At 51.1% G+C, this 20,099-nt stretch overlaps 7 protein-coding genes across 7 annotated transcripts; 6 read left to right on the top strand and 1 right to left on the bottom strand.

Moving 5' to 3' along the window:
* Positions 1-340: 340 nt before the first annotated feature.
* FOIG_12449 (uncharacterized protein) lies at positions 341-3,382 on the top strand. The gene is made up of 2 exons (XM_031213352.1): positions 341-1,024; positions 1,081-3,382. Exons 1-2 carry the CDS (start codon positions 629-631, stop codon positions 3,022-3,024), a joined length of 2,340 nt encoding a protein of 779 aa, XP_031057097.1. The 5' UTR covers positions 341-628; the 3' UTR covers positions 3,025-3,382.
* Positions 3,383-3,888: 506 nt separating this feature from the next.
* On the top strand, positions 3,889-5,168 carry FOIG_12448 (uncharacterized protein). Its single transcript, XM_031213351.1, has 3 exons — positions 3,889-4,345; positions 4,395-4,520; positions 4,610-5,168. The coding sequence occupies exons 1-3, from the start codon at positions 4,079-4,081 to the stop codon at positions 4,886-4,888; spliced, it is 672 nt and encodes a 223-aa protein (XP_031057096.1). The 5' UTR covers positions 3,889-4,078; the 3' UTR covers positions 4,889-5,168.
* A 996-nt stretch (positions 5,169-6,164) lies between these two features.
* On the bottom strand, positions 6,165-19,833 carry FOIG_12443 (translation initiation factor 3 subunit B). The gene is made up of 3 exons (XM_031213346.1): positions 13,054-19,833; positions 11,458-12,994; positions 6,165-11,406 (listed from the first exon to the last, which is right to left on the bottom strand). The coding sequence occupies exons 1-3, from the start codon at positions 13,323-13,325 to the stop codon at positions 10,972-10,974; spliced, it is 2,244 nt and encodes a 747-aa protein (XP_031057091.1). The 5' UTR covers positions 13,326-19,833; the 3' UTR covers positions 6,165-10,971.
* FOIG_12447 (IRE protein kinase) lies at positions 6,324-10,826 on the top strand. Its single transcript, XM_031213350.1, has 2 exons — positions 6,324-9,350; positions 9,396-10,826. The coding sequence occupies exons 1-2, from the start codon at positions 6,719-6,721 to the stop codon at positions 10,529-10,531; spliced, it is 3,768 nt and encodes a 1,255-aa protein (XP_031057095.1). The 5' UTR covers positions 6,324-6,718; the 3' UTR covers positions 10,532-10,826.
* Positions 12,732-15,824, top strand: FOIG_12446 (T-complex protein 1 subunit beta). The gene is made up of 4 exons (XM_031213349.1): positions 12,732-13,853; positions 13,942-14,093; positions 14,148-15,519; positions 15,572-15,824. The coding sequence occupies exons 1-4, from the start codon at positions 13,851-13,853 to the stop codon at positions 15,629-15,631; spliced, it is 1,587 nt and encodes a 528-aa protein (XP_031057094.1). The 5' UTR covers positions 12,732-13,850; the 3' UTR covers positions 15,632-15,824.
* FOIG_12445 (uncharacterized protein) lies at positions 16,195-18,600 on the top strand (the record flags this gene model as incomplete). Its single annotated transcript, XM_031213348.1, has 1 exon — positions 16,195-18,600. The coding sequence occupies one exon, from the start codon at positions 16,195-16,197 to the stop codon at positions 18,598-18,600; it is 2,406 nt and encodes an 801-aa protein (XP_031057093.1).
* Positions 18,670-19,633, top strand: FOIG_12444 (uncharacterized protein; the record flags this gene model as incomplete). Its single annotated transcript, XM_031213347.1, has 2 exons — positions 18,670-18,754; positions 18,804-19,633. The coding sequence occupies 2 exons, from the start codon at positions 18,670-18,672 to the stop codon at positions 19,631-19,633; spliced, it is 915 nt and encodes a 304-aa protein (XP_031057092.1).
* Positions 19,834-20,099: the final 266 nt, after the last annotated feature.

The raw sequence follows: 20,099 nt of genomic DNA, 5'->3' as shown, positions 1-20,099 counted from the left end.
TTGCTTTTTCTGACTTTACTAGGATCCCTTGTCACGAGCCGGGGGTCGAGACAAAACTTTTGACCGCTTCCTCCGTAGGTCCAGCTTTGATGAGCCTTAATGAGTCAATAGATGCCAATGCAAGTCTTTGTCACTCTAGGCTGGGATCTTTCTGGCCGGTGACTCCCAATATTGAATGACGGTTTCAGAGCCAATCAAGGAACTCAATTTGAGCATCGCCCCAATGCTTGTGAGTATTAGGCGAGATTACTCAGCCACAGATGCCGATGGAAGTGGCTTTGTGCCACACAACAGGGCAGTTCCGTCACTGTTTGCGAGGTTCTGCCCCGCCATTTCAGAGATAGAAACCTAAATAAAATCTGGTCGACATCATCATCTCGCCTTCGCGATTCACCTTGAAACTACAACCATTTTGCATTCATACAATAGCACGCCAGTACGGCTTCACCAGAAGATCGCTCATATTTTCCATTTACCTGTAGTTCTACTCGTGCACCTGACAGCTTTCTATTTCGATAAAGCGACTACCCCTCTACCGAGCGATATAATCATAGCTCTAGCCCCCTTGGCTTCTACGTTAACCGAATTCGCAAATATTTCAGCTTCTGGAAGCTCGGGACAGCCCAAAATGGCTTCACCGGAAGGGGACAGCAATACTGGAGCGACAGCTTCCGAGTCTCAACCACAAGGCGACGGTCAGCGCAACAGAGGACGAGGCCGAGGAAAGGGGAATCAGAACCGACGAGGTGGCCAACGGCGTGGCCGTGGCGGTAACAACTCCAACATACCCAACGTTCCCGCAAACCCGGCTGCTCAAGATGTTGCAGCTGCAGCTTCCAGAGCCCATGCCATGGCTGCGGGCAAAGCAGCTGAAGCTGCCGAGGATGATGACGGCGAGGTGTGCTTCATCTGCGCGAACCCAGTCGCTCACCACTCTATTGCGCCTTGTAACCATACAACATGCCATATTTGCGGCCTGCGCATGAGAGCCCTTTATAAGACAAAGGACTGCGCTCACTGTCGTGTATGTTTCTCTTCTCTGTACCCCTGGCAAGGGCTTTATCGTTAATAGTGTTCTAGACCCCAGCTCCCTATGTCATCTTTACCGACGACCCCGAGAAACGTTTCGAGGATTACTCAGAAAAGGATATCACAACCACCGACAGCAACATCGGAATCAAGTACACAAAAGAGGATATTGTGGGCGACACCGTTCTCCTCCTGCGATATAACTGCCCCGACGCATCCTGCGATTTCGCTGGCCTCGGTTGGCCTGACTTGCACCGCCATGTCAAGTCCGCTCACCGCAAGCGTATGTGCGATCTATGCACTCGTAACAAGAGGGTATTCACACATGAACATGAGCTATTTGCGGATAAGGAACTGGAGAAGCACATGCGTCATGGAGACGACAAGCCCGGCGCGGCAGACCAAACAGGCTTCAAGGGTCACCCCTTGTGTGGGTTCTGTGGAGAGCGGTTTTACGACGACGACAAGTTGTACGAGCATTGCCGGATGAAGCACGAGCGCTGTTTTATCTGCGATAGGCGAGACTCGCGACATCCCCACTACTACCTCGACTACAATGCACTCGAAGAGCATTTCAAGAAGGACCATTACCTCTGCAGCGACCGAGAATGTTTGGAAAAGAAATTTGTAGTCTTTGAGTCGGAGCTGGACTTGCAGGCTCACCAATTGAGTGATCACGGTGGTAAAGCAACAGGCAGAGACGCGCGAGTAGTCAACATCTCAGGATTCGACATTCGGACACCATACCAGCAAGAGAGAGGCGGTGGCGGTAGTGGGAGAGAAGAAGGACGACGGGGAGGCAGAGATGGGCGAAGAGGAGGGAACAGAGGCCGCGACCCTAATATGGAACCGGTTCCTGCGAGCTCTGCCCAGCCATTACGGCGAGATGAGATTGCCTTCCAGCGGCAAATGGCTATCCATTCTGCGCAATCAGTGTCCAATCGCACATTTGGTGGTTCACTCTCTGCGCCTTCACCCACACCCGCTCAAGCCTCATCACAATCTCGTGGCGGCAGCTCATCAAACACTCCCCGTGCCAGTCAGACAAACCTTGCTAATCCCATCGAATCTGCTACTGTCCCGGATCCTGCCAACCTCAGCCCTGAGGAGCGTGCCCGACTTGTGCGCCACGGTGCTGTAGTCGAACGAGCATCAAACCTCCTCGGCAACGATGCGCAGCGCATGGCAACATTCCGAAACCACATCTCTTCATATCGCCAAGGCGGACTTACTGCACCTCAACTCATCGACGCTTTCTTCACTCTCTTCGCCGATACTTCCTCAAACGCTCTTGGTACGATGGTCCGAGAGGTTGCGGATCTATATGAGGACAAGAACAAGGCCGATGCCCTCCGCAAAGCCTGGCAGGACTGGCGTGCCATCAACGAAGACTATCCTAGCTTACCCGGTCTAAGTGGTATGCATGGTGCAACCTCGAGTTCAAGTGGTTGGGCCAATGCAGCATCTGCCAACCCAGCAGTTCCCAATGCGAAGGCCACACAAAAGTACTCGAACCGTGTATTGAAGCTCAAGAACAGCACAAGACTCGGTGGCCCTGCGCCTGTGTCCTCTAGCGGAGCCTCATCGTGGACCGCTCGTCCTGCTGTCAGTGCTCCTCCATCGTCCTCCAATGCATTCCCTTCTCTTCCCTCAGCCGGCAACTCCTCATCCTCTGCCTCCCGCTCTAACTGGACAACCCCCACTCCATCATCCTCACAATCCACAACCCTCGACCGCCCCCGTCCTGCTCCTCGTCCTACCGGCGAGGATGCGTTCCCTGCTCTTCCCACAGCGCCAAAGCCTACCACTACAATTTTTGGCTATGGAAACGGCCGGGCCGTCAGACGCGACTATGGAAGTCGTGAAACCGGTTTCCAATGGGGCGGCAGCGGCTCGAGTACACCAGCTGGTGAAGAGCCCGCCGAGGATGACGAGGCTGGTGGTAAGAAAAAGGGTGGAAAGAAGGGCAAGAAGGTCCTTGTGCAGTGGGGTTAAAGTCATTATTTGATAGAGTCGATGTGTAAATATTGGCAGGTCATTTTGTACCATTTGGTTGGTGTTGGTATCCCGAGGATGTCAGGCATTGGACTGGGAATATGAAGCGGCATAGCGATCAGGGTGCTTGGGTCTTGAGGTAGCGAGCGTAGTTAGGCGTAGCAATGTACACCATTCTGCCATGTCGTTTCCCCTAAAGGCACAGTTGCAGGTGTCTTGGGGACGAAGGTGTTGCTCAACACGTTCATCTCAATCACTTGTCCATTTACGAAGCACAATGACATCTTCTGGCCCAAGGCAGGAGCTGAAAGTCTTGGCTATCCCGAAACGGCATTGTTGTCAACGCGCGCTCTCTAAGACAAACTTGTTTGTTCTAGTATCTACCCTGCTACCCAAGGCAACTCAATCTTCATATTCGAATGATCGCCGAGAGAACAGGAGCAGCTGTATCAACAATGCCATGCATCCTAAGAATCTCTTGGTGTCAGTCCTTGATGTTCGCTTTCGTACATATCTGCGTCTCCCTGATGTTCAGCCTCTCCTCTTGGCGATGTCCTCAATATGCTTGATGCCAAGATATTACAAAAGCAAATCTGCCGTCCGAAATCCCTACCACAGACCGTGATATCCGTCGCATCTTGGCGAGGACTTCGGAACGGCATACAGGTCTCGGGTATTGGTCGCACGCAGCCTGCCTTAATGGGTCTGCAACCGCTATGGACCATACATTTCCGCCACTTCATATTAAATGTCCTCGGAATAATCCATAGAAATCTCAATTATTAACATTTCCACGTGTGAGCTGCTAGCAGCTCATAAGAAAGGGGCAGGCCTCGATATGATTTGGGATATTTAATCTGTCAAGCGGTCTGCTTGCAGCTGGGCTCAACACTTCAAAACCCAGCTCTCCGTATTTGCCAGTACTCGTACATCAGATCGCTTTTACGATATCGTGTCTTCAGATAGTAACCGGTCGTTTCTCGAGCGAATACGACTTTGTTTGTGTCATCATTAACTCAAACTCCTGCCCGAACCATTGCTCAGTTCTCCTTGCATGATGCGCAACGCCCTCCTTATTCTCAGTGGCATTACTGCCATAGCCACAACATATGCCTCTCCGATAGCTTCGTCAACGACTTCTGTAATTACTTCACCTGTCGCCACATCAATACCTGTTCCAGTTGCGCCTCCAGTTTTCGCAGCTGTTGCAACTCCAGAGGATATAAACGCGGTCATTCGGGAGGTCAGCAGTTTAGCATCTGATATATATTCCACTGCCAGTAATATTGGAGGCCGTGGTGTAGAAGTTCAAATCATCGGGGTATTGCACGTTTTCCCTTCTTACTTGACCTGTACTGACCTTCTGGAAGAATACATACCTCCGGTGTCGAGATATGATTGAAGGGGTCCAGCAGGCGTTCGACAAGATCGGCGGTCGGCCCCAGACCCCTTTCTCGTATGAGGATCAAAAGGGTATTTGTTCCATGTTCGACTTGGTACGTAACATATCTGCCATGCTCGTTGCGAGACACGATGGATGGTTTTGAGCGACCCTTGATCGACTTATACTAACATTCTTCTCCAGTTCGGCATCGACCAATCAAAGCTCATTACAATGTTGGTGAGAAATCTAGAGAGTATGGCGAGGGACGGCTTTATCGACCACTTTGGGGATTGCTTCAATCGACTTCAACCCGCACTGAGCATGTTTGTTGAAGAACTGACATCTTATGCGCCTGATTGTGAGTTTGAGATGTTGAGGAGAAAGGACCAGCTTGAGGTTGGGCTGAGTAGTGCACTGGCAAGGGTGCTGGACTATCGGGCGGGACATGCCCCAGACCGCATTCCTTTGTCATTAGACTGAGGTCATCATCGTGGCTCTTTTTGTACAATTATGACTTATCGACTTGATCTTGATGGCTACTGGGCTTCTATCTGATTTGACGACCATCTCCCTCAGTAATGGACCAAAACCCAGTGTAGGTACTTTGTGGCTCAAGCAGGGTTGACGTTCACAATGCATGGATTGCAACCAGTCACACTTTGATAAGGGAGTGAACCCTATCTGGGAGCACACAGATGAATAAATAATGTAGGGAGACTATGCTATATAACAACGAAATATATGAGACATTTGAGAGGAGCTATGGCATCCGAGAGTCCAAGGTATAGTTCACGTAGAGCGGTCAAGAATTACACAATATTGAGATACTTGCTTGGAACAGTACACAAAACCGCGAGTTTCTATGACAGCTGACTTCCAATTTCTTCCTGCTATTGCTCTATCTGCCGTGATTGAAATTGCCAATTTAGAAAACATAACAGACTCGAATATGTAATTGATGAATTACGCGTCGTGATGAAATCAATTTGACAAACCTTGCTACCCTAGAGAAATTCAAAGTTCATGGTCCTCGTTTTCAAGTGTCAAGGGAGGACCGGGGCGGAAGTGAGAGGGTCCCCGAAGCACAGACCATCCGATCCCGGGTGCTCACAAGCGAAGCCCACAAAAAGAGAAAGTCAGGACAGAACAGTGTGAAGAGTCAACTCAGGTTGGCGATTATCATCACCGATACGGAGTACCAACAGCTTTGAAACTGTAACTGATGAATTGCGAATGTCTATTGGAGGATAAAGCTTCCAGCATAACTCCCAGCGGGGAACGCAGCACCTCGTCTTCCTCTATCCATTTCTCGCAAGAATTACTTTCTCCCTGCATCGCTCTTTGACCCTAGATGACACAGCTTCAGCCTTCACATGCTTAACAATGCAAGGGAACCTCGATTTAACCACAGCTAGACATTTGAGATCGAGTTTTTATCAATACAGCCCCCAAAAACTCGGATGTAGTCTGTGCGGCGCTGTCTTACACTCGAGTCTTGGTCCTTGATCAATCGTCGTATGGCGGGATGCTCTGGATCGCCTACAGTAAGAACTAACTGACTGGCAACACGGCCTGCATACCTGGCGCAAGCCATAACCCCTCTCCCCTCGACTGATATACTTCCTCGTCAGTCTCTGGCCTTCTGCACCGCCCGTGCCATGCTGGTTTGCCCGCCCGTGTCAGCAATGGCTGGAGGGTGAAAGAAAAAGAGAAAGTCATCACAATTCTACTTCAAAACCATGTAATTCTATTATGATCTTAAATAAAATTTCTAAAAACTCATCATAAGTTTTAAAAGATACTAAAAGCTTAGGATAGGGAATGCAATTTTTAGGATGAATTAACATAGAATCATCATAATGTATACGATTCCTGCATACGTATTTTTCTTACCCTCCAAGGGTATCAGTTCCAGGGCAGGGCAAAAAGAAGGGGTCACTGGTAAAACCCGGGCTCCTACCCCAACCTTTCCTCCATATTCCATTTCCAACCTGCCCTCCATTCCATCTCGAATCACATTTTATCAGTATCTTTATCAATATCGTTGTTAGCTGCGGTTGAATCGTCAGCGCGTGAGGTCTGCTTCAACTTTAACCTTCTGCGCTCCCCTCCTACCGCGTCGCCTCCGCACCTTCCTACGAACGAACGACGGCCAATCTTGTGGTGTGACGTGACTGCCCAACCAAGATATCGAATCTCGTCCCTTCCATCCCTTCTATGGCCTTTGCCGCTTCACGTCCGCCGCACTAAGCTTCTCACCGTATCTAATGGGTTCCATGTGATCATTCACATCGTAATACTTGATCGAAAATGCTGCGACGACCTCCGGGCGAGGGGCGTCGGGCCTCACAGCAACAGAGACTCTTCATCGCCTTTGCTATCATCCTTCTACCCTGGCTACAGCTTGTTGATGCTCAGCAGCAGCATCGACCAGTCGAACCAGCTTTACCACAACTGCAACGCCCCGGCGGCCGCAGTCAGCAGTTAGCCGATGATGCCGTACATCAATGGGCCGCGACCCCCGTTGACGTGACTAAGTCGGCCCGCGAGACTGTCAAGAATGTAAAGCGGGCTTCCGTTCCCAATCAGCGACAGCGACAGCAGCAGCAGAAGAAGATCGAGCCTGTCCGCAAGAACCGCAAGAGAGAATACGAAAACGACCATTTAATTATCCCTGACGATGCGAGCGCCCTCGCAACTTTGGCTCCGGCTCAGTCCGTAGGAGCACCAAACCCTTCACGATATCAACGGTCCAGCAGCATTCCTGCTTCTGGGCTTGCCTCGCCGCAGATTGCGCGGAGTCTGAAGGATTGGGAAGTGGAAGACTTTGTTCTTCTGGCGACCGTCGATGGAGACCTATACGCCAACGACCGGCGAACCGGAAAAGAACGTTGGCATCTCGAAGTCGACCACCCTATGGTAGAGACCAAACACCACCGCTCGGAGAAGTCCATCCTCGATGAAAATTATCACCAAGTCGACCATTATGTTTGGGCTGTTGAGCCTAACCGTGATGGCGGAATCTACCTCTGGGCCCCCGATTCTAATCGTGGATTTGTCAAAACAGGCTTCACCATGAAGAAGCTTGTCGAAGAACTGGCCCCCTACGCCGACGAGAGCTCTCCCGTCGTCTATACTGGCGACAAAAAGACTACCATGATTACTCTTGATGCAGCCACAGGGAGAGTTCTGAAATGGTTCGGTGCTACAGGATCTCATGTTAATGAAGCCGAAAGCTGCGCACGCCCCGACACGTTGTACGACGAGAATAACCAGGAGTGTAGCTCTACTGGAACAATCACTTTGGGCAGGACCGAATATACTGTTGGTATCCAGCGGCGTGAGGACGGTCTTCCCATCGCTACCCTTAGGTACTCTGAGTGGAGCCCCAACAACTACGACAGCGACCTATTTCAACAGCACCAGTCTTCATTAGATAAGAAGTACATCACAAGCCAGCACGACGGCAAGGTCTATGCGTTTGACTACGCAAGGTCCGAAAAGGCAGAGCCACTTTTCAGCGAACACTTCGCAGCACCTGTAGCCCGAGTTTTTGATGTATGCCGACCAGGAGATGCTACATCCGACAGCAATCCCGATCTTGTGGTCCTTCCTCAACCGCCGATGCCCCCGCAAGATGAGACCCACGCCCGTATGCGCAGTAACAGTATCTTTCTCAACCAGACTCGGACTGGGGATTGGTATGTCATGTCTGGACGATCGTATCCTCTTATTATCCATGCCCCCATCGCTCAACTATCCCGCCCCGATTGGTGGGACATTGCTCCCTCTTGGGACACTATCAACCAAACTAAACTCTCGAAGGTCCTGGTAGGCACACATTTCCTCGACACTGTCAATAACAGAGGTGGCACACACACGCCAAGTTTGCCTGCCGGTGCAATAGAAGGACCAGAAGTGTATGACGTGTACGATGACAATGACGATTTGGAGAATAATGATTCAAAAACCACGGAGCTGACATTTTCGGATGAGCCTACCTTTTTTACCAACGTCAAAAAGGTGCCTCTAATTGCCGCCCAAAGTGTCAAGGATTTCATCACAAATCCCGTGGTCATCATCATATTTGTTTCATTACTCTATTTCAACAACAAGAACATCCGTCGTCACCTCCAGCGTGGGAAGCGACGGGGTTTCTGGAACGAATTGCAAAATATACTGGGTTTTGTTGAGGCCCCTGTCTACACGGAGCAACCGGATGAAGTCGATAGCAGCGACACTGACGGCAACGTTGACTACTTGGCCGGCTCAGTGAACGAAGAACCAAAGCCCGCAGCACCGAGAGACAATCTTGAGGAGAAGGTCAAAGAATCCGTGGTCCCTGCCCCTGAATCATCCAATTTGGAGCCCGGAACTTCCCCCCAAACACCTATCAAAGAGGTAGAGCTCAGCGATAGGGAAGCGACTCCGAAGCCCAAGAGGAAGACTCCCACCAAGAGGTCAGGTGATACTCCTGATACTCCTCAACCTCAACCTCAAACCAAGGCTACGGCCACAAATGAAAGTCAGGATGGTGGAGCCCCTGAGAAGAAGAAGAAGGCTCACAGAGGTAGACGTGGGGGTGTCAAGCATCGTAAGAGTCGTGCTCAAGAAGCTTCCCTATCTCGAGGCGATGACCCGGCCACGGCCACTGTCGAGGATGCGGTCAACAACGCAAAGAAGCTGGGTGAAAGGCCTAGCCTCGAGCCGGACGTAATGACCGTACATGACGACATGCAGTCTGTGACAGGCTCGACGATCCGTATGGGAAACATCGAGGTGAACACAGATGAGCAATTGGGCACAGGAAGCAATGGCACTCTAGTCTTTGCTGGCAAATTCGACGGAAGAGCGGTCGCCGTCAAACGCATGTTGATTCAGTTTTATGACATCGCGTCCCAAGAAACAAGGCTGTTAAGAGAGAGTGATGATCACCCGAATGGTAAGCTATTATACTATTGAAGAACAAACGCCCTAACATTTCCAGTCATTCGATATTACTCCCAACAGATCCGCGATGGATTTCTTTACATTGCCCTGGAGCGCTGCGCCGCTTCATTAGCAGACGTGGTCGAAAAGCCCAACTATTTCCGGGACCTTGCCAACGCCGGCCGACATGACTTGCCGAATATCCTTTATCAGATCACCAACGGCATCAGCCACTTACACGAGCTCCGAATCGTCCATCGTGACCTCAAGCCACAGAATATTCTGGTCAATATGGGCAAGGATGGCAAGCCTAGAATGCTGGTCTCTGATTTCGGACTTTGCAAGAAGTTGGAAGGCGGGCAATCGTCCTTCGGCGCCACTACGGGCCGTGCCGCTGGAACATCAGGCTGGCGTGCTCCCGAGCTTCTGCTCGACGACGACGCTCGAGAAGGTGCCATGATGGAGGCCAGCACCCAAAGCGGCTCTGGTTCGGTTTTGGTCGATGACAATATGATGCCTCGGCGTGCTACTCGTGCGATCGACATTTTCTCGCTTGGACTGGTCTTCTTCTATGTCTTGACCAACGGATCACATCCCTTTGATTGCGGCGATCGCTATATGCGAGAAGTCAACATTCGAAAAGGGCAGTATAACTTGGACCTTCTTGACTCTCTCGGCGACTTTGCCTACGAGGCTAAGGACCTTATCGCCTCTATGCTTGAAGCAGACCCCAAGAACCGTCCCAATGCCAAGGAGATCATGGCCCATCCCTTCTTCTGGTCCCCAAAGAAGAGGCTCGCGTTCCTCTGCGACGTCTCGGATCACTTTGAGAAGGAGCCAAGGGACCCACCCTCGCCCGCCCTGGCCGAGCTTGAGAGGCACGCAGGGGATGTGACTAGGAGTGACTTCTTGAGGGTCTTGCCGCGTGATTTCGTTGATTCCCTCGGCAAGCAACGCAAATATACCGGTTCCCGCCTTCTTGATCTGCTTCGGGCCCTACGAAATAAGAAGAATCACTACGAAGATATGCCTGAGGCACTCAAAAGGACCGTCGGACCTCTTCCCGAAGGCTACCTTGCATTTTGGACTGTTAGGTTCCCTATGCTATTGTTGACTTGTTGGAACGTTGTATGGAACGTGCAGTGGGAAAAGTCGGACCGCTTCCGCGAATACTATGAGCCTGCGCCCCTGTAGACAGGAAAGAAGGCACTTTGAGTTTTTTTTTTTTTAGGATGCTCTTACATATTTGCTGCTCAATCCTGACTCGTATTTCCATGAGACTATCCTAAGCCTTGCAAATATGCTCCTAAGCTTATGATAATGTAATCATGATACTCTCCTAAGCATATGACGATACGGTCATGTTGCAATAGTCCTACATAGTAGATATGCGACAACATGATCAAACCTTTTTCCAAGTAGCCGAAACACCACGTTTCACTCAGTGAACGATGGCGAGCAAGTGATATGTATGAGCAGAGAATACTCCGAAAAATGCTTTTAGAAAGTCCAAGGAAATGGACCTATCTTGCGTGTGAACATGACAAAGAATTTCATTACGTGACCCCTCGCCCTGACCAGTTTTTCTACCGAGATACAAGCAAATCACTCCCATGCAAATGCAGTGAAGACGTCTATGCGAGGATCTCCTCACTCTCCTCAAGAACCTCCTCCACAATCTCCTCAATCACCCGATCCGCCTCTGATGTTAAGCCCTCGAGAGACTTTGTGTAAGCCTCTAGCAGAGGAGCATGGGGATCTTTTGGTAGGCCAAGAGCCTCGCGCTCTTCCAGAATCTCAGCCTCGACGGACTCGCGCCAGTTGTACCACTCCTCGAGCATATGTCGGCGAGCCTCAACCACAGCCAAGTCAGCAGACGCACCACGGTCAGCATCTTCTTGCTCAAAGACGCGGCTGTATTCTCGAAGGTTCTTGCGCACAGCCTTCTGCTCCTCCTTGGTGAGCAGAGTCGGGGGCCGAGGGCGCCATGAGAACTGCTTGAACTTCTCAAGCGGCTCTTCTCGTAGAGCCTCGCCCTTGAAATCGTAAATGTGGTAGCCGTTTTCCATCTAAATCAGGTCAGTATAAATATCATAATAGGTTTGATACACGGAGCATACCGAGTGCTTCCAAGCAGAAGCCCATGAGGCAACGAATCGGCCTGAAGGGTCCCACTCAACATCTGTGACACCGTAGTGGTCGGCGGTGTTCATAGCCTGGAGGTTGGCGGTAAGGTCCTTGTCGGACTCGGGCTTCTCGCCCTCGAAATCAAGGTCGAAGAAGTCCAGATCGGAGCTCTGCTGGTTGGCAATGGTGGCAATAACAACAAAGCGACCGCGGGGTGACCAGTAGATGGCGTTGCTGTTCTTCTTGTCAAGCGTTCGGAGGTGCTTGAAGTTACCCACTTGTTGGCCCTTCTTAGCCTTCTCAGGGCAGAAGAAAGAAACTGCAGTCTTAGGGGGGACAGCAGTAACGCCCACGGGCTCGGTTGTGGAGATGATGGCAAACCTGTCACCCTTGGGCTCCCAGGCAAAGTTGATAACGGTATCCTTAATAGTGTCAACGACCTCAACAGGGACACCCTTCTCCTTGACACGGAAAATCTCGAGTGTGGTTGCTTGAGACTTCTTCGACTTGGAGTGTCGGTCGACCTTGACGCAAATGTAGGCGGCCTCGGATTGCCAGTGAAGCTTGGCGTCACTAACGCTGAAGAGGTTCAGGGATCGAACGACCTGTTTTGAGGGAATGCTCATCAAGCCGACCTTGGCGGGGTTGCTGCCGATTTCAGGGGTCCAGTAGCAGAACAGCTGCTCGTAGTTCTTGACACCATCGCGCTTGGGGGTAGCAGGAGCCCAGTCGAAGTCCACAACACCCTCGATCTTGATGGAGGTCTTGTCGAGAAGGTTCATGCGGGGAAGCTCGTATACGGAGATGGACTGGCCGGGGTTGAGACGGGCAACGTACTTGTCGTCAGCAGACCATTTGAAGGCGGGCCACTGCATCTTAGGCGGGGGCTTGCCATCCTCCACCTTGGGGGGTTCGAGGTTGGCGAAAGATCGCAGAGGAGTAGCGGTAGCGATGTCCCAGATCACATAGTTCTTGCCATGGTCGTCGATCGAAAGGGCGGGGTGGCCCTCGTCGGGGATGGAGATAGGGCGGTTAGACCAGGTGACGATGTACTTCTCACCGGGAGAGAAAGCAACCAGGTTCACGAAGGGGTGAGCGAATCGGGCCTGTCGTGTCCATGAAGGACCGCCCCAAAGCTGAACACCCTGGGCATGAACAGAGGTGAGGTATGTGCCGAGAGGAGACCACTGAACAAATGTCTCAGTCCAGTGCTGTCGCTCAACGATGTTCTCAGGTTGATCCTTCTCGTTGTTCCAGTAGACGCCGACGCTCTCGCCCTTGTACATAACGAACTGGTCTCGGCCGCGGCCTGAGGGATCCTTGAGGAACCATCGCAGATGCTCCTTCTCGGTGAACTCGTCGATGTGAGGGGGTTGGTAGGTCTCGTCGATACGACCTTCTCGTCCATATCGCTCGATATCGGTGAACTTGTTGACGCGGAGAGTGTGCTTCTTGTCGAGGGGGGTGAGGTCGAGCTCGCGAGTAGCGGCAGCAGCCTCAGCGGGCGAAGAGTATTCGACAAAGGCGAATCTTAAAAACGGGATCAGCTTCATGTTCGATGCATCTTCAGTTCCAAGCATGGCACCTACCGAAAAGACTTTCCGTCGTCACCCATGGGCATATGTATCAAGTCCTCGCGTGTCTTGCCGACTGTGTTGAGCTTCTTCAACAAGAACTTGACAAGCTTGGGCTTCTGATCCTCTGTGACTTGGGGCAGGCCATCGATAACCACGAAGCTGTCATAGCCTTGTTCCAGTGAAACCTCGAATCGTTCTCGCAGATCGGAGATATCAATATCATCCTCGTTGAACTCGTCATCGTCAAGGTCGGCCTCGCGGAGGTGGTCGAAAGAGGGCGCCATGATGGGCGATATTTGGTTGTTGGAGGGGTGCAAGAAAAAATGCCCCGCTCTCACTCGTTTCTGTACGGTTTTTTTCGAGGGTTTGGGAGGGTTCGGCTACCGAGCACAGGTTTGCGGAAATGGCCTTTTTGCGCGCGGGAGATATGACCTCTGGAAGACACGCAAAGGCTTGTCTAGAACGGCGCAGAATGTCGCTCGGGAACGTGCGGAGTCTTGATGTTGCGGTGCCAACCTAGTGCAGCACAAATTTGGTGTTCTGCTTCACTTTCCAACGAAAGTGTGCGTGATGCGGAGAAATGATAATACTGGCCCGAAGCTTGCGGCTCCCACCGCGGGGCAAATCACGTGTGGGCTTTGCTGGCCCCTGGAGTGGAGGGGCTGCGGTTTGCTAAGCTGGATGGGAGCTCCAGAAAAAAAGGCTGCAACGTCTACCCCAAGGCTGAAGCATATTGACGTTGACGACGACGATAACCTTTTACGTTTTTATAGGTTTCGCCGTGTACAAAGTCGTATTGTTAGCCCATCATGGTATGTTTCCTCTTCTGGTGAGGAATGTTTGTTGAAACACTTCGTCTTCTCATATCGAGTATGCCGTATGCTAACATGCCCCTCCTAGTCTTTCCAACCAACCCAAATTTTTGAGGAGGGCACTACTGAGGAAAAGGGTGAGAATGCTCGTCTCGCCGCCTTTGTCGGTGCCATCGCCGTCGGTGACCTCGTAAAGAGCACCCTTGGTCCTAAGGGTATGGACAAGATTCTCCAGTCAGCGTACGTTGCGCCCATCTTGCGGTCTCGACAACCCCCCTTTTAACATGATGCTAGCTCCACCGCCGAAATCATGGTTACCAACGACGGTGCCACAATCCTCAAGTCGATCGCCCTCGATAACGCCGCCGCAAAGGTTCTGGTCAATATTTCGAAGGTCCAAGACGACGAAGTCGGTGACGGTACCACCTCCGTTGCTGTTCTCGCTGCCGAGCTATTGAGAGAGGCGGAGAAGCTGGTCGACAAGAAGATCCACCCCCAGACTATTATTGAGGGCTACCGGATAGCCAGCCAGGCTGCGCTGAAGGCCTTGGAAGGATCAGCCGTTGATCACAGCAAGAACCCCGAAGCCTTCCGACAAGATCTGCTCGCCATTGCCCGAACAACACTCAGCTCCAAGGTCCTGGCCCAGGACCGCAAACAGTTCGCCGAATTGGCCGTTGATGCCGTCCTCCGACTCAAGTCGTCCGACCTCAACCACATCCAGATCATCAAGAAGGCCGGAGGCAAACTCAGTGACTCATACCTTGACGAAGGTTTCATTCTCGATAAGAAGATCGGTGTCAACCAGCCCAAGCGACTAGAGAAGGCCAAGATTCTGGTGGCCAACACCTCCATGGACACCGACAAGGTCAAGATCTTTGGTGCCCGTGTTAAGGTTGGTTCAACAAGCAAGCTTGCTGAACTTGAAAAGGCCGAGAAGGAGAAGATGAAGGCCAAGGTTGAGAAGATCAAGGCACACGGCATCAACTGCTTCATCAACCGACAGCTCATTTACAACTGGCCCGAGCAGCTGTTTACTGATGCCGGCATCATGTCAATTGAGCATGCTGACTTCGACGGTATTGAGCGTCTTGCCCTGGTCACAGGCGGTGAGATTGCCTCGACCTTTGACCATCCCGATCAAGTCAAGCTTGGCCACTGCGACGTTATCGAGGAGGTTATTATTGGAGAAGATACTCTCATCAAGTTCTCCGGTGTTGCTGGTGGTGAAGCTTGCACAATTGTCCTTCGAGGTGCCACAGAACAGCTCCTTGATGAGGCCGAGCGAAGTCTGCATGATGCCCTTGCTGTTCTGTCACAGACTGTCAAGGAACCCCGAACCACCCTTGGCGGTGGTTGTGCCGAGATGCTCATGGCCAAGGCGGTTGAAGGCGCTGCTACCCGAGTTGAGGGTAAGCGACAACTGGCTGTCTCTAGCTTTGCCGTCGCTCTTCGACAACTTCCCACTATCCTTGCCGACAACGCTGGTCTCGACTCTGGTGACCTTGTTGCCAGATTACGCAAGGCTCTCTACGATGGTCTTACCACTTACGGCCTGGACCTGATGACCCCTGGTGGTGGTATTACTGATATGCGAGATCTCGGTGTTATCGAGAGTTACAAGTTGAAGAAGGCTGTGGTGTCTTCGGCCAGCGAAGCCGCAGAGGTAAGTACTTACCAAAGACTTTTGAAAACAGAATTCTAACATTATCAACCAGCTTCTTCTTCGAGTGGACGATATCATCCGGGCAGCTCCTCGTCGACGAGAGCGTATGTAAGGCTGGTTTAGGTAGCCGTTGAGGACGAGTCAATATGCATAGACCATGATGATCTGTAATGATACCATAGATGCTGGAAAAATGGAAAAAAGGACCATCGTGAATGAGCCTTGCCTTATGACGAACAATGAGTTTCCCATAAATACGTGCTTTTGAATGAGCAGTGTCGTGCCAGTGCCAGCAGCCCGGGACTCCTCTTTGACGCTGCCTTGCCGTTGTCACTTGACGTTGACACTGGCAAACACTGGCGCGCATTATTTGTCGCTCGCCTCCATTGTTGTGTTTATTGAATGGCAATTTTCTTTGCATTCTCCTGTTAACTCTTCTCCCGCCTCTTTGTGCTCACGTTTTCGCATTCATTTACTGCGCCAGCATCATCACGCTCTTGCGAAATACTTCTACTTCAGCATCATCAGCATCCCAAAGGTCATATAGCTATCTGCTGCTTTATTATTTTCTTCTGAAAGCCTGTCATATCTCGTCAATCTCAGAAAATCAAGTCTTCCATTCGCCATCATTTATTGCTCCAGCAGGGTGTTTCTCGTCGCAGAGTTCTTCGCTCTATGAGTGACATCGCCAAACCAATGGAGCAATCCAAGATTGTCGACTTCTTTTCATCTTCACCGTCCTCTCAGCAATCCAAATTGCGCACCGAAAAGCGTCACAAACCGTCGCCAACCAAGGCCGCGAAAGGTGGCATCCAGTCGAGTTCACCCAACAAAAGTCGCGCAGAGTCACAACAGACCATGCCTAAGTCAAGCCAAAAGCCCAAGAGGCAGAGATCACAGGCATCAACCTTAGTGCCCCGTGCAGCATCTTTACATCCATCTATTCCCTCTACCCCAATCTCCAAAAATATGTCATCCCCCCAAATTACGAAGAAGCGTCGCTTGGAGGGACGCAATGAACGTGTCCCCGAAACTCCCCCTAAAAAACGAGTCGCCACGAGTAGTCAAGGCCAACAAATTCCAAAACGAGCAACTCAACTAGTGCAAGGAGACTCACCGCATACACCATTTGATATTTCATCTGGAGAGAGCTCTGATTCAGACTGTGTAATCGAAAAAGTTCAGCCGTCGCCAAAGCGCAAGCTTGTCGCCCCCAGCCCACGAGCTCGTCCTTCCAAGAAGCGCAGGACTGATCAACAGGAGTTAGTCAAGCGAGGGTATGCCTCTATCAAAGCATCTGTTCTCGCAAAAAGCGCAACATCGTCAGGACAGAACAAGAAACCAGCTGCTGGCCGGCGACAAGCAGCCTCTGTACCCTCTCACGCACCTTTGCCTAACCTCACCTCAAATGTTGCAGGCCCAAGCCGAAGCACTTCTGTCCCTCCAGCTCATAGGCCTCCTAATTCCAGCCAGAATGAGGATGCGATCCAAAATGATAATGAGTCGGGTTGCGACAATGAGAAGGTTCAGCTCTCTCCAAGAAAGCGCCATCAACTCGAACAACAGAAAGCCAACGTCAAGCGACGACGAGTTGGCGACTCAATCGATACCCCTGTGTCCATCGATGCAGACGACGAAGATCAACCCGACTCAGACTGTGAGGTTGTCAAGGTTCTGGTGTCCCCAAGGCGAAAGGCTGCCAAACATCGTGCTACAGCCGACAAAGATACCAAGGACGAGAACTCTCATGAGCAACGAAAGGTTGCAGCTCAGTGCAAGACCAAGTCTCGCTCTGTGACAAAGCAGCCGACGCCTGCCACTTCAGCTGTTGCACGCGACACCACACCAAGCACAACTTTGCACATCGATCTTACCCAGGAGTCCTCCGATAGTTCTGATTTCTCAGATGAAGAGACTACCAGTCCGGCCAAGCCAGCTCTGCAAACACCAGTCGAGCCCGCTCTCAACGTCCAGAATCCCCAAGCCACTACTATTGAGCGTATTACTAGTAGCAACACCTACAACCCCATTGTCGCTCCTGAGAACAATCTTCCCGTCCATGAACAGAGGGCGGCGTCCCCGGATGATATCATGGCTCCTTTGTGGAATTGGACTAAGTGCCCTGAGACGAAGAAAGCTCCTTCAACCTCCAGCAGCAATTGCCCGTCTCCCAGCCATGATGTGCCCTTCTCCACCGCGCCTGAATATCAGCACGATGATTCCGCGGCGAAGAAAATCAAGTTGGAAGCTCACGATAGTGACATGAAATTCATCAAGAAAGAGAGTATTGGGCGATACAACTCCGACGATGACGAAGGTAGCAATGACGAAGAGTCTCAGGATGGAGACATATACCCTATCAAGCAAGAGAGCAGCTCAGTATATGCCCAATCCTCAGACGATGAAGAAGACCCCGCCGAAGAAAGCATCAAGAACATCAAGCAGGAGAGTTACTCAAACCCCGTGAACATTTCTGCTTTGAAGCAATACGAGTCACATTCCGACGAAGACAGTGAGGAGGAATACCAAGGACTTCCTGACCTAAGTGACGATGAGGTTTCCCATGACGCCAATACCAACGAGGCGGAAGGTAATGAGGATGTTAGATCATCGCCACCTATGTCATATCAGCTACCACAGGAAGACGTCTCTCCGAAAACTGTCTCTGCAACACTTGAAGAAGAGGCCATATTTGATTCGGCCGATAAGGATTTGACCAATGCGTTCGGCAATTCGAAGAATAATTTCTCCACTCCGATCAAAACTGAGAATGGTCTTTCGCCATCAATCTATGAGCTGCAGCCAGTTTACAGTGGTGAGAAGCTTATGCAGAGCCACACTCCAGGTACACCATCGCCGTTCCGACCTCACCATCGGGAGTCGCTTATCGGCTTGAAGAGTATCCTTAAGGGCTCGGGTGGACGAGGTCGTGCGAGTGATAACGAGACTGTGTACTCTCCATTCCCTGATATTTCTCCCCTTTCTGGAGACGAGCACGACGTTTCATCACCTACAGAACGAATAAAGCAGAGCAAAGAGCAAGCCAAGGCTGTCCGGCCTTCTGAACGCAGAGTCTCATAGAATGGGACTGCCGCCAAGGTAAGCTCTTTCAAAAAGAAGCTTTACTCAACACCTCCTCACCGGGTTGTTATGCCCAAGGCGATGACATTGCCGAGGCTTCTGCCCAAGAACTGGACGCCGCCACTTCCAAAGGGAGCTCGATGGCTTCAACAAAGTAGGTCACATCTCTTGTGTCAAGGTGTATATACTGACATCAATCTAAGAAAAAGAATTCACGCCTTTGCCATCTATCCCTGACGATACTGCTGCCAGCAATGCAGCCTCACGACAAGAAACACCCACGAAGGTTGTCGCAAAGCGACATCCCCGCGTCAACGACACGACAGACATAGAAGAGTCTGAAGATGAACTCGAGAAGAAGCTTCAGGAGCAACAGTTGGAGCCAGGGACCGACAAGCACTGGATCAAGCCTTCTGAGAAAGAAATCAAGCCCCCGATAATCCGAGATGGCGTCTCAGAACACGCTATCAAGCCCACAGTTGCTTTGTTCAAGAAGAAAATCGCCGCTAGGCAAGGCTTCAATCACGATACAAGCGACGAGTCCAATCAAAAGTACAACTGGGAAATCGACTGGAGCACGCCGGCGTCCCTAAGTGAGCGCGAATCACAAGCCGTAGCAGTGGAACTAGAACATAGAGGAATCAAGACCAGCAAGCAATACAGCAACTTTTGGTACAACCTTACAATGAAGTTTTCAAGACTTGCAGGCTCGCCGATTCCGCTTTTTACAGCAAAGAAAAAGGCACTCGACACGTTTGTTGAGGAGGCCATGCAGAACCAGGAAATCAGACGGCGGAACAGAAACAAGGCCGCCCTAACGCAAAAGAAAGCGAGGCGCCGAGAGAAGAAGAAGACGCAGCCCAAAGATGTGGATGCATTTCTCATTCCGGGGGATACAGACGCTGAGAGTGAATCCGAGGATTCCGATTCCGATCTCAACGGGGCCGGTCTGATCGCCAAAATGCGGGCGGATACCGAGAAACGGCAGAGGACATATGGAGGCGGAACGAGCTGTGGACGTCGAAGCAAGTAAGGAAGTTCAACGCCATGTGTGAGATTGGGCATTTGGGGATATGAATCGATGTACGGTCAAAATGTAATAATGCACACGTACGGATGAAGTCACATTTTTGGAGATAGCGCAGGACAAGGGGGCAGGGGTAAGCAAGCCTCAGCACGGTTGATTGACAAGGTCCCTCGATATGAGAGTTTATTAAGAAGCTTGGAGTCATCACCCGCAAACCCCAGCAGAGGGGCTTCGAGGGGTCATTATAAATAAATCGCGAAATTGCTTGTTTTTTCAACGTTTGAGATTCCATGTTGACATGCGAGCTGAAAATCTTGGAGTTGTGAGACATGATTGGCTGTGCTTGTTCATTAGCCGCGCATATGCCGCCGAGATTAATTGACAAGGGCCCGCTTCCATTTAGCACTGTAGACACAACTCGATGAATATCGAGATGGTTGATGGTGTAAGAAAAGAGGATATGTCATGAATT

The sequence above is a fragment of the Fusarium odoratissimum genome (assembly GCF_000260195.1).
Source record: "Fusarium odoratissimum NRRL 54006 unplaced genomic scaffold supercont1.26, whole genome shotgun sequence".
Classification (NCBI taxonomy): Eukaryota; Fungi; Ascomycota; class Sordariomycetes; order Hypocreales; family Nectriaceae; genus Fusarium; species Fusarium odoratissimum.
The sequence above is the reverse complement of the archived record's forward strand: the minus strand, read 5'-3'. Positions and strand labels throughout refer to the sequence as shown.

Coding starts and splice junctions, on each gene's coding strand:
- FOIG_12447 (XM_031213350.1), top strand. CDS start 6,719: ATGCTGCGACGACCTCCGGGCGAGGGGCGTCGGGCCTCACAGCAACAG. Junction 9,351..9,395: donor GAGTGATGATCACCCGAATG/GTAAGCTATTAT, acceptor TAACATTTCCAG/TCATTCGATATTACTCCCAA.
- FOIG_12449 (XM_031213352.1), top strand. CDS start 629: ATGGCTTCACCGGAAGGGGACAGCAATACTGGAGCGACAGCTTCCGAG. Junction 1,025..1,080: donor AGGACTGCGCTCACTGTCGT/GTATGTTTCTCT, acceptor ATAGTGTTCTAG/ACCCCAGCTCCCTATGTCAT.
- FOIG_12446 (XM_031213349.1), top strand. Junction 14,094..14,147: donor GACAAGATTCTCCAGTCAGC/GTACGTTGCGCC, acceptor ACATGATGCTAG/CTCCACCGCCGAAATCATGG. Junction 15,520..15,571: donor CGGCCAGCGAAGCCGCAGAG/GTAAGTACTTAC, acceptor ATTATCAACCAG/CTTCTTCTTCGAGTGGACGA.
- FOIG_12448 (XM_031213351.1), top strand. CDS start 4,079: ATGATGCGCAACGCCCTCCTTATTCTCAGTGGCATTACTGCCATAGCC. Junction 4,346..4,394: donor TAGAAGTTCAAATCATCGGG/GTATTGCACGTT, acceptor ACCTTCTGGAAG/AATACATACCTCCGGTGTCG. Junction 4,521..4,609: donor TTTGTTCCATGTTCGACTTG/GTACGTAACATA, acceptor ATTCTTCTCCAG/TTCGGCATCGACCAATCAAA.
- FOIG_12443 (XM_031213346.1), bottom strand. CDS start 13,325: ATGGCGCCCTCTTTCGACCACCTCCGCGAGGCCGACCTTGACGATGAC. Junction 12,995..13,053: donor GACGACGGAAAGTCTTTTCG/GTAGGTGCCATG, acceptor CCCGTTTTTAAG/ATTCGCCTTTGTCGAATACT. Junction 11,407..11,457: donor CTTCTGCTTGGAAGCACTCG/GTATGCTCCGTG, acceptor GACCTGATTTAG/ATGGAAAACGGCTACCACAT.